The 18,068-nt window shown below is 37.6% G+C and overlaps 3 protein-coding genes across 3 annotated transcripts in view; 2 read left to right on the top strand and 1 right to left on the bottom strand.

The window, feature by feature from the left end:
- Positions 1-1,513: 1,513 nt before the first annotated feature.
- On the top strand, positions 1,514-2,383 carry LOC146475824 (uncharacterized). The gene has a single exon (XM_085115361.1). The coding sequence runs from the start codon at positions 1,514-1,516 to the stop codon at positions 2,252-2,254; it is 741 nt and encodes a 246-aa protein (XP_084971487.1). The 3' UTR covers positions 2,255-2,383.
- Positions 2,384-4,972: 2,589 nt separating this feature from the next.
- Positions 4,973-8,911, bottom strand: LOC146475823 (beta-2 adrenergic receptor-like). Its single transcript, XM_085115339.1, has 2 exons — positions 8,362-8,911; positions 4,973-6,763 (listed from the first exon to the last, which is right to left on the bottom strand). Exons 1-2 carry the CDS (start codon positions 8,724-8,726, stop codon positions 6,058-6,060), a joined length of 1,071 nt encoding a protein of 356 aa, XP_084971465.1. The 5' UTR covers positions 8,727-8,911; the 3' UTR covers positions 4,973-6,057.
- Positions 8,912-14,114: 5,203 nt separating this feature from the next.
- The window catches only part of LOC146475822 (exportin-T-like), a 38,059-nt gene continuing 34,105 nt past the window's right edge, over positions 14,115-18,068 (top strand). Inside the window, exons 1-3 of the mRNA XM_085115535.1 lie at positions 14,115-14,466; positions 14,628-14,710; positions 16,254-16,310. Of these exons, the coding sequence (XP_084971661.1) occupies positions 14,407-14,466; positions 14,628-14,710; positions 16,254-16,310 (200 nt within the window). The 5' untranslated portion in view covers positions 14,115-14,406. The remainder of the gene's footprint in view (positions 14,467-14,627; positions 14,711-16,253; positions 16,311-18,068) is intronic.

The following is an 18,068-nucleotide window of genomic DNA, read 5'->3' as shown; positions in this document are numbered from 1 at the left end:
TTGTGTCATTTTCAGTTAACTAATCGATACCAGTAAACCTGGTGAATCGTTATGAATCGTCGTCTTCTTTTGATGCAACTTGGTTCTGTTACACTCACCATTTTCCATAATTGAAGTAGGTGGAGAGGCTGTCTGATTTTACTCTCTGAAGTTGATTGTAACGAAGTCGTGTTTATGTTTCTTCATGTTTTAACCTTTTTGCTTTGCTTTATATCTTCCCTTTGGTGATAAGCCCTTTTACTTCTCCCTTGTCATAGCTTGTATTTCTTACTGTTTCCAAAACACTTGAACTTGGAGTGTTCAAGTGTATTGTCTTTTCCTGGGGGTCGTCTCCAGAAACCTTTCTTACAAAACCCAGAGATCCTTTTCTCTTAGTGAAACCTTATTAAAGCTTTATCCCTTATAAACTGGAGCTTCTATCTCCCATAATAAGCCTACAGTTGAAGTCAACCCTTCCCCGAGTATATTTATTTTTCGAACTAGTCCAGGGGCAGTAGACCTTCACTTTAAAAAGTTATATTTTCACTGGACCCTGATAATCTGCAGCTGCATTGTTTTTTAGGGCTGGGAGTATTGTTCTGTTGTTCGTTCTTTTGTCCTCTCGACCAATCTTTTAAGACGTTGCAAACGGTGCAGATCGCCCCCTCAGGGCGGGCCCTTTGAAATGCCCATATAGGAGTGGTTTCCGATTGAGTATCGAAAGTAATTTCGCGTTTACTTTGGTTTTGCATTACTACGCTCTGTGATTGGTCAACAAAAGTTTCTTAGCCAATGAGAAGCAAAACCAAAACCAATTGTGTTTTCGCCGCACGCGTTTTCCCGCGCTTGGCGCCAGTTATATGTATTTGCTTCGAATTCTGATTGGCTCGTTGTGTTGTTTACATATGTTGTGATTGGCCAGTGTAATTACTTTGGTTTTGGTTTTACGACTCTCAATTGAAAACCGTTCTAAAAGAGCAATGACAATTAAATTGTCATAAGTCACACCTTTTCGCAGGAAAAGCTATTCAAAAATAAAGAAGGGAAAGGGGGAAGGGTTCAGGAGCCCCTGACTGTCAGATTGATTTCTTGAGTAGTCATGGGCTCCTGGAAGGGGAGGGTGTATTTTTTTGTCCCAATTTACAAAGGAAAAGCCTTATTACGACTTGGGTTAAGCAGAAAGATTCTTGGTTGATATGCTATTTTGCCGTATAATTTGTAAGATGTAGGTAATAAATTTCGTGGCATAAAGAGGAAGCTAAACAGCTCGGCGCCGGAACTGGGAACAAGGGTTTCCGCAGGTCTCCAGCCTAGTTCCCAGGGCGACTTTCCTGCCCCTCCCAATTTACAAGAGAAAAGTACTGGAAACAAGGTTGCCTACTTCTCCCCTCAGTTGATTTACTTGCCCACTCCTCCCTAAACGTTCTTTTGCTTAATTAACTTGCCATCTCCACTTCCAGGATCACCCTCTGAAGGTTAATATTCTTTTAATTTGTTGTTGTGTTTCAGTTAGGAACATCTTTTACCAGTTACCATGGTGCTAAGACACAAGATTTCCCGGGGGATTAAATGGATGGCCAAGGGACTTTTGCTGTTATCTGTTATGGTTTACATTGGATTCAATTGCTTGAACTACGCAACTTACACGGGTAATGACCCATGGGGCGTCAAACCTAAGTGCTACAACTCCAAATTCCACACCGATCGCCTGATTAGACTCGCTAGCAAAACTCACTCCATATTGGACCACATGGGAATTGAGCATTGGTTGATGTATGGTTCCCTGTGGGGACCCCTGCGTGGAATTCCAGGTCCCCTCCCTTGGGATCATGATGTCGATTTTGGCATTAGGGGCGAAGGAAACTTCAGTAAAATACCTCTTGAAGATTTCAAAGCTAGATTTAGAGCAGCCGGGCTAGGGGTTGCAGATAGATTGAAAGCGACTGGTTCGCTTACTCTTGGAGGCGCCGTCGATATCTTCGTTTTCTATGATTACCATGGTTACCTATGTCGTGGGGGATACGAGCCTTGGATCTTTTATATCAATTATCGGCTCTATAACACTTTTCCCACGAGACTAGTGAAGCAGCCGCTTCCCAAGGTCAGATTTGGCTCATTTAACGTTTCTTTCCCTAGAGGGGGGATGGAAATAGTCAAGCATTTGTACCCGTTTAACTGGTGGAAGGTAGTACAACCAGCAGGCTGTGAAAATGAATACAGTGAACCCTCCATAATAGCACCACCGATCTTCGAGCCATCGATTCCTTCAGACTAGATACACAACGAGCCGCATTCTCGCGATAAGCTAAAAAAGGCAGGTTCTCGCTGCGTTTTTACGAAGACGAGGAGGGCCGTCCGATTTCCGACTCGGAAGTCCGTCGTCCGCTTTCCTAGCGGTATAGTATTTCTCACGTGAGACCAGGAAGCAATCAAAGAGCATAATTTGCTGTGATGCTGTCTTGTCAAGTTATACGTGACATGCTTGAACGGGCTATTCTTAGACTAATGTTGCGTACAAGAGATCGTACCAGACAACTCTCGCCATATGGTTAACTTGACTGTTGAATCCAAAGTTTTAAATTTTATTTTACCTGTACTTCTCATTTTAAAATTACGAATGGGTCTGTTCTTAGTATGTTCTTAAAATTTTTTGGTTAATCTCAGACTCAACGTTCTCATTCAAAAAAGTGTCTTATAGGTGTCTTCAATTCCTCTAAACCTCATTACGAAAGAGAGGCTAAGTGAATAGCTTTTCACGTGAAAATTAGTTTTGCTTGCATATGAGTTAAAGCTAGTTTTCGTCATAAAAGCTTTCCACTTACCCTCGCTTTCATAATGAGGTTCAAAGGAACTTAGAAATCGCCTGTTGGTGTGAGAGAAAGGTCCATCCAGGCTCTGCATGAATTGTGGAAATTCAAACATCGATCAAACGGGAAAAACTAATAACAGCTAAGGTTTTGATACAAGTTTTATCACAACAAAAGTTAACAAGTCTCTCTTGATTAACAGATCGTTGATTTCTCGGTTAACCTATATTATTTTTCGTCAATTCATTAAAATGTCAATCTAAGGTAGACAACACACTTGTGTTGGATGTGCTGTATATTGGCTTCCTACTTTTGCAAATAACTTCAATACCATTTTTATCAGTCAAAGTTTTCCTTCATGACAGTTTCATGATCACTTATCTAATAAAATTAAGTACAATAAAAAGTAAATAAAATTCAAATACAGTACGGAGTCTTCACCAAACGAGAGACCATTACAGTTACGATACAACTTGGAAACTCTGAAAAAAAATGGAGGCTTGTGCATTTAAAACATTTCACTTCCGTGCCTTCACATCTATGGGTCTATTTTATCACGAATTTACACCCCTTGAACCCTCCCTTAAATTCTTACACCGAATAGCAAATCCCTCTTTTAAATAATCCTGAATCCACCCCTGACTTGACGGTGAAACAAAAATTATTTCGCTTACGGAATCACATCATAAATCTTGCATTTAATGGCCTGAAATGAAAAACGTTAGTTCCGTTCTCCACATCGAACATGTTTAGCTTGCAAAAAAAAAACTGAATGGAGACAAGTAAAACTCCTTCACGTATTGCTAAGGGTTAACCTCGATGTTCATTAGGTCCGGGCAAGTGGCCTATGAAAGCACAGGCGAGTGAGGTTTACGCATAAAGTATTCAATTACATGTTCATTAGATATATACTATACTATACTATACTATAATATACTATACTATACTATACTATACTATACCATACCATACCATGCTATTCTATACCATAGTGTACCATATTATATTATACAATGAACTGTGTAAAGCTCGCGTTTTGATTGGTCTAGAGGAGTGTGTGATTAGAGTATAGACGCACGATTGACGTCATCGAGTGGTGTGACCGGCCCACGTGATCAGAGTCTAGAGTCCAGCCAGAGCGACTGGTCAACAAAGTTTTGCAAACTGTTTTTGCGAGTAGCGGACAAACACAGGCAAATTTTCTCAGGAAAGGAAAACTGTTCAATAAAAAATTGGACAAAGACCGTTGAGAGTGACCTCAGCAAGGATAGGAAAGCTAGAACTTTGTTGTGACGTGAAAAGTAAGCAAATATTTGTCGAAATATGTCGCCGATAGAAATCCGGTAATGGCGAGTAATCGATTACAGATCGCAGTGAAGCGACTTACATGCTGTAATATTTTGAGGTCAGGATTTCCTTCTGGAATAAAGGTCAGTTTCGAAAATATTGTTAGTGAAATTGTTTCTGATTATACTCTAATTTAGAAGATCACAATTGCATGTGTGTAGTAGTCCAAAACTGAGTTTGCTGGAAAGTTTTTGACTCAGCTCAGGCAACGCGATGCTCGCTCACGAAATGTGTTGAAATGTCTTGGTTATTGTATAAAACAAATAGATTCCATTTTGCCGTGGGTCTGTACTCTGATAACGCACAGAGGACGTCAAAACGTGGTGAGAACATCAGTCACGCTACTCGCCTGCGGCTCGTAGCGTACTTCTTTGTTCTCACCACGTTTTGACGTCATGTGTGCGTTATCAGAGTACAGACGCACGGCAAAATAGAATCTATTTGTTAACTAGACTATATTATATTAATCTTTGCCATGCTATGATAGAATAGACTATAGTATATATAGAGCGTTTTCATTAACGTGACTACCGGCCATTTTGGTTTACTGAAACAAAAGAAAGTATTTGCATAAAAATAGAGTTCAATTCCCAGAGGTTTAGTTTGGGACACCAACATGGCCGCCATTTCTTTGTTTTGGGACACCAACATGGCCGCCGTGACGTCATGTGAAAACACTCCATCGGACCAAATAATCCCTGCATATAAGAAAAAAACTCCTTAGAAATGTGTATGTACGTTGAGAAAACTGAATAGAGACGAATGATGCAGGGATTAACGTCGATGTTTATCAGGTCCGGCCAAGTGGTCTCTACTATACCATACCATACCATACCATACCATACCATACCATACCATACCATACCATACCATACCATACCATACCATACCATACCATACCATACCATGCCATGCCATGCCTGACCATACCATACCATACCATACCATACCATACCATACCATACCATACCATACCATACCATGCCATGCCATGCCTTACCATACCATACCATACCATACCATACCATACCATACCATACCATACCATACCATACCATGCCATGCCATGCCATACCATACGATACCATACCATACCATACCATACCATACCATGCCATGCCATGCCATACCATACCATGCCATGCCATGCCATGCCATGCCATGCCATGCCATACCATACCATACCATACCATGCCATGCCATGCCATACCATGGCATACAATACCATTATACCTAATATCATGGGTGACAAATTATTCCCTAATTCTGGCGCGAAATTTCAGCGTTAATGTGAAATTACAAAATTGCTATGGCAACGTTTCCTATGTCTCGGTGCCAAGATTTAAAGATGTTACGGATGAAAGAAGTTACGGCATTAAAAGACGCTGCAGAAAATCTAAATACGCGAAAGAGCACAATTAACTGGGTGAGAGTTTTTGAGAACTGGTTTGATGAAAATGGCCTTGAGAAAAACCTTGAGATGGTTCATCCTGAGCATTTAGATAAAGTACTCGAGCGGTTTTTTGCCTACGTGTGTAAACAAGTCGGAAGCGACCACGATTGTGAGCGCAATTTGTCACGCATAACACTATATTTATACTATTCCTTGTCATACCATGCCATGCCACGCTATGCTAGAATAGACTATACTATATATCGACCACATAATATCTGCATACAAGCTAAAACTCCAAAGATATTTGTATGTAAATTGAGAGCTGATCGACTTTCCACCGAAAGATTCTTCTTGGTCTAAGAGGAATGCAATCTCTGGCAAGCCGAGCGTACTCTAAAACGCATGTATAGTTTTTTATTTACAATAACTCAGTCGCCACCTTGTGTGGGAACTTTGCACTTTGCTTCCTTCAACATCAATTCCAGGGATGTGTGATTTCAAGACATCTCGCAACGTTATCTTCAAAACTTATTCTGCTTTCACCGAATTGTTCCGTTCCTGTATATGCACATGTGTGTCTTCAGTCGTCTGCCTTTCAGGATTGTTCTTCGTCCGTTCGTGGACGTTCGTATTCGGCGCATCCTCGACTCGTCCCAGTCGACGAATTCCGAATAATAAGTAGTAGGCTCTACGATATGAAGGATTCATAACACCATAGATAATGGGATTGATAGCCGAACTGGTAATACCAAATATGGTATACGTGTAATAGGTCCCGCGGGTTAATGCCCATCCTGTCCCGAGGAATACGTCCACAATGTCAATTACTAAAACAGGAGTCCAACAGATGACAAAACCCACCACAGTTGCAAATAAAATTTTGGTGACTTTGATATCTTCCAACGAGACTGTAGCTTGTCGTGTGTTGCCGGTTCGCAGATTGTTTGCGACAGTTCTTTCATGGACTTTAAGGGCTTTGAACACGCTTAGGTAACACACGATAAGTATTCCCATTGAAATGCCAATGAAACCATAGAATGGAAGAACAAGGAGCGTGAACTTGGCTTCCATGAAGCAAAAGAATTTCCCTGGTTGGAAAACGTAGTCTTTGCCGGCAGCTGTGTATGTCAAAGGAGTCGTTAAGGCCGCAACCCATCCGCCAACAACGATTAATTTGGCGTTGGTCGGGGTGAAGATCGCTCTGTATTTCGAGGTTTTTACAATGTGAAAATATCTGAAAGAAAGATAGTTAGATACCTTTGTTTAAAGAGGGTTACTTCTTCTGTAAATTTGTCAATAGGTTGATAAGTTAACTTTAATCAGTTGAATCATTTAAGTTTCCTGGATACAGCGAACTTATTTTAAAAGAAAAACAAATGATATTAAAACCAAACAAGTGTTGTTTGCTTTTAATAATGTTATTCAAATCGTTGTTAATTAACGGTTACCATATAGATAGAGTGGCAAACCATTGACACGTTGAAAAGAGCACCTTTAATAAGTAAATCAGTAAAATGGCCAAGTTTCAGGGCCTTGTCTTTTAAAATAGCAAGGATGTAGTTTCGTTAAGTCTGAAAATTTTATCAAATTAAGATGTTTGTGTGCTAGACCTATTCAAACATCTTCATTCAAACAACCTTACGGAACTACAATCTTTTGTTTTAAAAAAGCCATTAAACTAGGTTCATGGGACAAACATCCCGCATACTGCTAGGATTTGAATGTCAATGTCTGGGACATGCGCAGTATAATTGAATAAATGTGATGGGATATTTTAAGCCTGGTGAATGAAAGAGAATTGAGTAAGTATTGTTCTTAGCAAAACCCGGCTATAGTTGAAATAACAACAGACTATTGTCCAGAAACAAAACTGAGGATATATTTTAAGCTTCGTGAATCTCCGGCACCTTGATCCGTTACAAAGGAAATTGCTTGGAATGATGAAAAACAGCCTGTCGAGGTTCCCATATCATTGCGAAACAATAAGGGCAGGTGTCCGTAAAGGCAAGGCCGGAAAGCAAACAAACGGATTTTGACAGAAAACCTTTTGCTTGAACATTTATCAACACGACTTTTGGTGAAATTTCACCTTAGACTTGCATCGAAAACGAGGGAAGATTACTTCCTTACCAGAAAGTCAAGATGTCTCTTAGAGTGCAAATAGGATCTGCTGAGTTTTATCAGGAAGCCAGCCAGCAGTAGTTATAGAAATTCAGAGATACTGCACAAGCCTCTTTTCCCCAATATTTTTGTTTTGTGGATTTTTTAGTGTTAATGTTGAGATTAGGAATCCAAATAAATCCAACTGTGTGAGCTTTTACAAATAATTCTCTAAATTAAAGGTACTGGAACGATCTGGGAAAAGAGAAAATGTAATCTCAAGTGTCCTGCTTAAATTTTCACGTTGAATGATCCATTTGTCAACTCATTGAATTTCTAGCTATTTTTAGGCGATTTTTAAGCAGTCATGTCGTTATTGGGCGGTGCCTATAAATGTAGATTTTTATCTTGAACTGCTGAGGAAATAAGATTCAAGGAACCTAAAATTGGAACGGACCTAAATCAAATTAAAATAAAAACTAGCGATATCATAAACGAACAACGTTTCGCCGTCCTCATGACAGAAGTTGACTGTCAGTTTTAAATGCTGTCAAAAAGAGGCGAAACATTGTTCGTTTCTAATATCGCTAGTTTTTATTTTAAAATGTTTCTCAAAAACGTCGCCAATTAAAACAAGTTAAACAGGTTTAATCGCGATCAAAATCGAACAGTATTTAAAATGTTCTAAAATAACGACTTGAAGATTTAATTTTTTAAAAATAAATTTCTTACCTGTTTATAGCTACTAATGCAAGGGTGCCGAGCGAAGCACACGCGACCCACATAACAAGAAAACCTTGAATCTGACAAAGAAGATCCCCGAACATCCAACGACCCGTGATCAAAACACCAATGGAGAACGGCGCGCAGAAATCCAACATCACGATGTCCGATATCGCCAGGGAAATCACGAAGTACGCTGGAATATTACGAAGGCGATGGTTTTTATACAAAACCAACAGCACTGCTATGTTGCCCACAGTACCAATAAACACAATGAGGGCATACAGAAAAGACTCCCCGACCGTCGATGATAGCGAACGAGAAGCAAGTTGGTCATGAAGAGGAGAGTTAAATACAGCCGACGAAGAAGACATAGTTTCCACTCGGCTACATTCAGCTTTAAACGTCTTCTCTTGTGTGAAAAAAAAAGAAGAATGATTGATTTTTTTTAATTATCGTTTTTTTGTAATTCTTCAAAATGTCAATCTTTGTGGACATTTCATTGGCGAACACACTTAAACGCTTGATTAATTTTCAAGAAATTTTCACAGTTCGTGGATTTACTGTATGTTGGTCCCCCACTTGACCAAATAAAAAAAATCCAGGAGATTGTTTCTGTGGACACTTTTACGTCTCAAATTCAAAAGTAAAATAAATAATAGGAAAATTTCAAGCAAAACTTCGGAGGATAACCCATGTTACACGGCAATCTTAATCCTAGCAAGAAGCTATTTCAACCATGAAAATGTCATTTTTAGATTCATTACCTTTCTTTGTCAAAGCAGGTGATTAACCGAAGCAAACATTTACTGAAGACGTGATTTACAAGTTTAATAAAAATTGCCCACAAAACATTTGTAGAGCTTGCTTTGAAAGCACATTAGCTAAATTGTCTTAAAACCAAATATTCGATAGTGTCACTTTTTATTAATTTACTTTAGAAACATTTTAGATGGACGCTGATAAACGGAACAATGTCATCGAATCGGGGAATGACACTTCTTTTGTAATGAGATTTACTTACAAAAATGTCATAACAAAAGCCAGTTTGTTTGCACGTTAGGAAAAGCGCAATTGAAGAACGCAACAGGAAAATGGCCTAAGCAGAACATTGTGCAAAAATCGCCAAATATTTCAGTCATATCCTTGTTTTTCATTCGCAAATGATTTTTTTCCCAAAACGTTTAATTTCGAAGATATTTTACTGAGAAATCTGTTTTCAAGGCCCAAAATTCTTTAATTCTCTTAGCTCTGATATTCAAAATACAACGAATAAAAAATTATTGCCTCTTTCACTTCGAAACTGAAAGCATTCCTCTTAATGTAAACCTAACATATAAACCTATAATTTTTTTTGTTTTTTCTTTGTTTTTTCGATTTTTCACTTCGTTTTAGCCTAATTATGCTTTTAACATATAGGTAATTTAAATTAATGTCTTAGCACTGTTCTATTTCTACTCTGCCATTGATTCTGTCATTCAGTATTCTCCTATTAATCTGTTAATATACAGCTATTTCAATGAACGTTGTCGGATTAAAATCAAGCTAAAAGACAAGACCGCAATGTTTTGTGGGATCATTTTTTATGAATAATTTCATCTGAAATCATCCCTGCACGTGCAGGTCATTGTACTGCTAATTACAACCTTTTTTTTCTCCAGCATGACTGATTTTGATGAATTTATTCATAAAAATCCCACGTAAACTTTCGGTCTTGTCTTTTAGCTTCATGCTTTGAACCGACACTGTTAAGGAGGCTCGAGGCAGTTTTTTTGGACTTAGGGTGGAAGTTTTGAAATTACAATCTCGCATACAAGATAAACTTCGATGTCCTTCATACTACATCATCATTTCAACATATGATCAAAGTTAATTTACTCATCGGTTTCCAAGCAACAGCTATTACCATAGCAACGGAAACGCATAGCCTCTCATTTTAAACATTGTCGATTATCTCGAAATCTAGTCAGACACTTTATGACGAAACTTTAGAGATTTAAACTACTCAATCTAGACAACTTGTAGGCGAAATTAGAAAAAAATCTGTAAGAGCGTTTTCAAGTAAATAATGAATCAATTTTTACGGGGTGATTTTGTTTATTCCAGCATTTTTCACCAATATCTCTGGCAAAATAAAACTGACACTTTTTGTCTTTTCTGTTAAAAGGTCATTGCTAATAGCAAAACATTCTAAATGTACATTGAGCTTCATGGGTGTCTCCGATTTTAAGATATTTATGTTTGAAAATAGTTAAAATAAAGCGCAATTGAATGAAAAAGTTCCTACTTTACATAAATCGAGATATCTTTAAAATACCCCGACAGATTTTTCTGTTAAATTACAAGCGGTTAGAGTAAGAATTCTTTTCGATATTCAAGCAAGTTTTAGGCTCAAGAACCGAAACCGGTGTTAGATAAGAAGGTTGAATCTTGGTCAAATTTCAGTCATTATTCGCTTTCTTCGAACAAGAGTTTTATTTTGTTTGTCCCGGTCTATTCCACTGCTATTCACGTGCTGTGAATATTTATGATTAGATGAAGTCGTGCAAAAGGTAAAATTTACATAAATATATGCTCCTGCTTCTCAAGTCTTCCATTGTAAATTTTACCTTTTGCACGACTTCACGTTATGATAAATATTTAAAACACGTGAATAGCAGTGAAATAGACCGGGACAAACAAAATAAAATTATTCTCCGGAGAAAGCAAATAACGACTGAAACTTGATACAGATTCAGCCTTCTTATCTAACACCAATTTCGGTTCCTGAGCCTAAAACTTGCGTAGATATCGAAAAGAATTCTTACTTTAACCGCTTGTAATTTAAGCGAAAAATCTGTGGGGGCAATTTAAAGATATCTCGATTTATGCAAAGTAGGAACTTTTTCATTCATCTGCGCTTTATTTTCACAGTTCTTAAACATAAATATCTTAAAATCAGAGACACCCATGATGCTCAATATACATGTAGAATGTTTTGCTATCAGGAAAGACCCTTTGACAGAAAAGACAAAGTGTCAAGTTTTATTTTCCCAGAGATAATGGTGAAAAATGCTGGAATAAACAAAATCACCCCGTAAAAATTGATTCATTATTTACTTGAAAACGCTCTTACAGATTTTTTTCTAATTTCGCCTACAAGTTGTCTAGATTGAGTAGTTTAAATCTCTAAAGTTTCGTCATAAAGTGTCTGACTAGATTTCGAGATAATCGACAATGTTTAAAATGAGAGGCTATGCGTTTCCGTTGCTATGGTAATAGCTGTTGCTTGGAAACCGATGAGAAAATTAACTTTGATCATATGTTGAAATGATGATGTAGTATGAAGGACATCGAAGTTTATCTTGTATGCGAGATTGTAATTTCAAAACTTCCACCCTAAGTCCAAAAAAACTGCCTCGAGCCTCCTTAATTGAAATAGCTGTATATAATAGAGGGAACCCATTATTTACTAAAAAGCCTTGTGGTTTCTCCTGGGCTTCTTTGCCACCTTTATGTTATAGTTATTGCACTGTCTTGCATTTCCTTTTTGCAAAAAATACCGTGAAACTTAAAACTTGAAATGATCATTTGAAACAAAAGAAGATTTCACGAAAAGAGACGAATTAAAAAGACTGACTAGACTAAAGGAATATGTATGTAAATCCTGCAATGGTCTGAAATGTTTAGTATGCAAAGAAAACGAAATATAAACAAAACTGGGTATTTCTTCATTCACTGCTGTCAGGGGCAAACTCGTACCCAGTCGCTATTTAATTGTTTGTGGCGAGAGAAGATTGGATACCAGAGTCGATTGAGGCACGCGGAGTGTCATGGGAAGGCTCGTTTCTAATCTTCTCCCTTTTTTACTTTTCGAAAAAAATGGGTCGGTCGGGGGAGGGGAAACGACACATTTTATTGGGATGGTCTTACGGCAGGATAAAGTATTTCCTTACTCAGAAGATAAAAGACAACACTGGTCAACACTTCTTGCTAATCACAGGTTGATTCATTTCGTTTGATGTTTGAACAACAACAAAAGTACCCATCAAATCGGAACCGATTAGTCGCCGTTGAACTCCAGCACAAAGACACGGTGTACGTGTTTGCACAAACCAATTTATTTATAAATGGAGAAGGGCCGTTAGTTTCTGAAGAAACTGTGGTGTTGCGTCGGTGGGGAGTAGAAGCGAATGGTTGGTTTTATCAACTCTTTTTAGACCTTTTTAGCTGTCCGATCAGCCGTGCATCTGGCTTTAAAAAATACTTCACTGTTTGAAAAATCACAAATGAACAATAAAATAATAAAATAATAATAATAAAAACTCCAACTGCCTAAAAAAAATCACAACTAAAGCTCCATTCGCTCCAACAAAACATGTTCAATACCTATTAATATGCCTTTCCGTTATTTCCATTTTTACTCATTTGACAATGACGATATGAAGTCGTCGAAACGTCATGCTTTTTTACTATTGTTAATTTTCTTGTTGAAATGTTTCTCTAAATCGTTTTTTATCAGATGTTTAATTAAGCCAGGTTTAACAAAATGAAAATTGGCAACAGAAAGCTGAACCATTGGCTTTGACTTAGGATTCAAGTAAACTTAAATTTATGCTTTCATTTGTGCTAAATCTGTAGTGGACAAAAATCGAAAGCAGCTTTTATGAAGGAAACAATTTTAAACTGTGTTTAACTAAACTGCTTTTAAGGTGGCCGAACACAGTTTTCTAGTATACAGGTGTTGGTAAACATTATTTAAAAACTACGTACTTCTGAGAACCCGAAATTAGCAAATGCAAGATTAACAAAGAAGAAATAAATTTTGATACTTCTTGTTGAGCAAGGTGCCGTTGCCATGGCAACGGAGCAAGCTATTAACCGTCCACAAATAATGGTTTTCCTTAATTTTTAGAAAATTCACTCGTTAGATTTTTTTCATTTTTTGTATCCAGAGAAACTAACAAAATACTGACATAATGATGCTGCTTTCATGTTATTTTAACAGAGAGATCTCCTGTAAATGTTGGTTTTGCACTTTAATGTTTTTTGAAGTAACCCTCTGTTAGATTTTGTTTTTGGTTTGTGGGCGAGTTACGCTTTTAGAAAAATACCGTTTTGTCAAATTTCACGAAATTCTAACGAGCGGTTCCTTAGAAAACAGTTCATTTCCATTAAAACAACCGGTCACAGTTTTTTGCTCAAATGCGCATGCGTGGATTTTAATTTGGTTTTCTCAGCAAAGATGAAAAGCGTACAAAAAGGCTTAGCTCATTGCGAACTCACTTTCTTTGTTCGGCGATGAACGAAGAAGGCTTCACAAACGAGAAACTGAGTTATTTTAAGAGTAAAACTTATCTTTGTGATCCATTTGGTATATAATCGAGGGATCGATAGTATTTGCTTACCACAACCCTAGCGCGCACTTAATAGCATCACTAACAGAATCTGTAAAGCGCACGCAAACTGTGTTCGGCCACCTTAAACGTGTTTAAGCATTGGTGTGAATGGGGCATTAGTTGTGAGCTTTGTAAATCACCGCAGAAAAATGTTACCCGCGTTTCATTTTGGGAAATTTCGTGCGGAAATTTTGGCCTGTTTTTTATGCGTTTCTCAAACCTCCCCGAAAACATCTCAGTGCAGACAAACTCTTAACCGGAAATTCCATTCTTTACTAATTTTGAAAGCTTACTATAAGAAATTTGCACCAATCCACGGTTATCATGTGAATAGACTGGGTACTAGTAAGAGGCACATTTTCTATGCTTGCACCTCGCTCCTATCACATTATGGCCACAATGATGCAACGTGGTCTCTCACATGTGCCAAAGGGAAGTTTTGGTGTTTTGATGCGAAGATATCTTTGAAATGTGAAGTTCTCAGCCGTTAAATCACCTCTTTGAAGCTCTCTGGGATTTCAATAAAGCCACAGCATTCTTTTGGCCTCGTGGAATTGTAAATAATAATTTGCAATCAAAGGCATCTCGCACGTACTTGGTCGAGAGAGAAAAGCCATTTTGCCCCTCATGTGGGTTGTCTTGGAATCGGTTTGCATCGGGTTTTGGATGCGTTTAAATGGCTGAAAACTTACTCCAAGGGCTTCAGGCGGCCGCAAATGCGACTTCTCAAGCAGGGGTAAGTGATATACCAACTTAGATGAATTTCTTTTGGTACAATGTTAACAATAATAGTTTGTTTTGAACGCGAATTCAAACCTTTTTGAAGCAGCACGCACGTCCTATAAGCTTATGTCCTATTTATACATTTCAAATTTGTAATTCTTTTGTTTACTGTAGGCCCTGCAATATTTTGAACAGCTTAAAAATTCTCCAGACGGCTGGAAACTGTGTGGTGACGCTCTGATTCGAGATCTATACAGGTATTTGAGATTAATAGCAAACTATAAACTTAATATATAGTTAATTTCGTAATCAAAGGTACACATCCCCCCTCCACCCCCCTCAAAAAAGTGTAAGCCTCGTAATTGTAAGACGGTGATTAATCCATTTAATAAATAATAAAAAAAAACTCACTTTATTTGAGGGTCAATGTCTTTAGCACAGCGCACTAATTTTTTTTTTTATTGACAATATCTATATTACCCTTACAATACGTACAAATAATACTTACAATACACTAGGATACAACGGAAGAAAAAAAAAAAAAGAATACAATTACATTCACTACTATGGCTTGCTTATTTCCGTTATATCTTACAAAGTACAAAGAAAAGAAATATACAGCTCTAGGTTACAAACTTTATTTGAGGGTCAATGTCTTTAGCACAGCGCACTAATTTTTTTTTTTATCGACAATATCTATATTACCCTTACAATACGTACAAATAATACTTACAATACACTAGGATACAACGGAAGAAAAAAAAAAGAATACAATTACATTCACTACTATGGCTTGCTTATTTCCATTATATCTTACAAAGTACAAAGAAAAGTAATATACAGCTCTAGGTTACAAACTTTTTGCCAATTAAAGGTTTCCATTTATTGTAATAACGTTCATTTGAATTAGTCCTTGTTGATTTTTGTTTTTCGATTTCAGCTTTGCTTATCACTATTGTTAGATAAGTATAAAAGACAAAGGTTGTTCATTAATACTGCAACAATATATATAGTATTTCGCAATTAGTAGGAGGTGATTAGTTAAATTACAAAGGTTGTCGTTATCTATGATGCCATATAAGCGCACTAATTGGGAAACCTTCCAAATGGAATTTAGAAATGTTGGTTTATGGGGATAGGGGAAAACCAGAGAACCCGGGAAAAACAAGCAAGGACGAGAACCAACGACAAACTCAACCCACATATAATGCAAGTGCAGGATCGAACCCGGGTCGCATTGTTGGGAGGCAAGTGATTTCACCACTGCACCATCCCTACTCCCTAGATTGTTAATTTTATCTTCAGTAAACTGCTTTAATTTTGGGGACACATTAATTCACATTTGGCCTAACTTTTTTCAAGTTACAATGTTCTATTCAAACCCAGTCCATGTGTGACTAAAGACACTCATTGACAGTTTAATAAGTACACTGGTTATGGTAATCTGTAACAAAGCTGGACCATTATGGTGCAGTTCCAGAAAAAATCCATACCCACCCCAAGGATTAGGTCACTGGAAATTCCTAGGGGGAGGGGGAGGGGATCTTAAAAGCCAAAATTTTAGAAGCAAAGCATGAAGCTAAACTGGAATTTCCCGGGGGGAGGGGGGGTGCAAAACAAAAACCTTCTGTGGGGGGAGTATGGATATTTTTTGGAACTGCACATTTCTAGGGTTCTGTTGATAGAAAAATGGTTTTGGCTTTTTGTAATGACACATAATCCCTGTAACACTTCCCCTTTAGTTTTAGATTCAGCTTGTCCCTGAAACTTATTTGTTTTCTTTTTGTGTGTGTTTTTCAGCGATGAAAGTGTCAAGTTTTTCTGCTTCCAAGTTCTTGAACATCACATAAAGACAAGGTACGTCAGGTGTGCTTTCTATTTAATGGCAGTTTTCGGTTGGAAAATATGGAAAATTTCCTTGTCAAACGGAAAGCATTTTTTTCCAGTAGTCATTCCAAACTTGCAGTCTCATTGGTAGATAAAAAAATGTACATTGTGTAGTTCCAGGAAATATCCATACTCCCCCCATGGAACATTTTTTGTTTTGCACCTCCCGTCCCCCCAGGAAATTCCAGTTTAGCTTCATACTTTGCTCCAAAATTTTGACTTTTAGATCCCCCCCCTCCCCCCTGGGAATTTCTAATGACCTTCCATGGGTGAGTATGGATTTTTTCTGGAACTGCACATTATATGGCACAAAAAGACAGCAAAATGGAAGTAAAAATTTTTTTGTGCCAATGGAACAGTAATTTACATGTACAATAATTTGTACATGTAAATTACTGTTCCATTGTAGCTGGAACAGAAAAAGTGTAGTACCTCCAAAGGGCATCCATTTGTTCCAGAAAAGTTCCATTTGATCCGTGTTAATAATTATTTTGTATTTCAACCAGTTAAACCAAAATTTTGGCTAACAGAAAGCACCCCAGTATTCTTTGTTTTATAAGTTTGAGTATGATGTTGAATATATACTCTCAGAGCTGTCCTTGACACCTGTTACATTTATTATTATGCCTATGAAAGAACCTTCAGTAATTGTCTGATAAAACTTGGAAAGCTTAACAGGGGTTTCAATAAGTTTTTAAGCAGATGGCAAAAACTGCAAAGCAGACAGCTAATGGAAGTTCGATTTTTACTCTAATGTTATTAATTTCAGCAAAAGAAGGCAGCAAATTTAGGTCAATTCGCTTGACATAGACGATGAATTTTATTAAAACCCCTGGCTTAATATGAAACAACGACAATGAAAGTCAATGCTGGTCAAAATAAAATGACACAAAAGAGCTCTGTTTGGTACAGAGAGAGGTTTATTTGAAGTAACTGCATGTACAGGAACATAATACATGTAAAACAATGGTGGGAAACGTAATCCTATAGTACACCACTGACTCAATATTTTGGTTTTGTTTATCTTCAAAACTAAGTGTGTTGCTTTTAATTCGACATGCGGCTGAAAAAAGCACAGAGTGACATTCTCTGACTGAATTGAACGCCACGTGTAAAAATTCAGGCATCTTTGAGTAAAATGAAATGTCAGCTTAAAATTCAATACAAGAAGCTAGCTTATGCTCTCAGCTCTTCAACTGTAATTCAGTCAGCCACTTGTGATGGCACAGGAAATAAATCCCTTTAATTGATGAAGAGTGGGTCATTTTTTGTCGCTTGTGTGATGTGTATACTGTGAACAATTATTATTGAAGGGCACTGAGCACAGCTTACCTGCATGCATTTCAGATCACAGTTTGTCATTTTTTTGTCGATTCAAACGGAAAAAGAAACGGAAACAGCCTTTGCAACCAGTAATTGAAAGGGTGCATGGAAAAAGGCCTCAAGTGACTTCTGATAATTTTTAGATTCTCCTTCCAAATTGCCTTGTATGCGCTTGTGAAACAAGAGGAGAATTTGACCTTACATCAAAAGTCACTAAGGGCCTTATTCCGCGCACCCCTTCAATTTGATTTGACATCATTAGACAATAACTTGATGGTGATTGGATGTGGTGCTTAGGGAGTAAAACAATGGGAAGGGAATGTGGTATTTGGTTGAGCAGGTGTTTGTGGGGAGGAGGTAATACAAGTCCCCTAAAAATGACTGCATGGGAGGCTAAGTGTAGGG

Source organism: Pavona decussata, unplaced genomic scaffold (assembly GCF_977016875.1).
Source record: "Pavona decussata unplaced genomic scaffold, jaPavDecu1.1 SCAFFOLD_83, whole genome shotgun sequence".
In the NCBI taxonomy this organism is placed as follows: Eukaryota; Metazoa; Cnidaria; class Anthozoa; order Scleractinia; family Agariciidae; genus Pavona; species Pavona decussata.
Note: the sequence above shows the minus strand (reverse complement) of the source record. Positions and strands in the feature narration are given on the sequence as shown.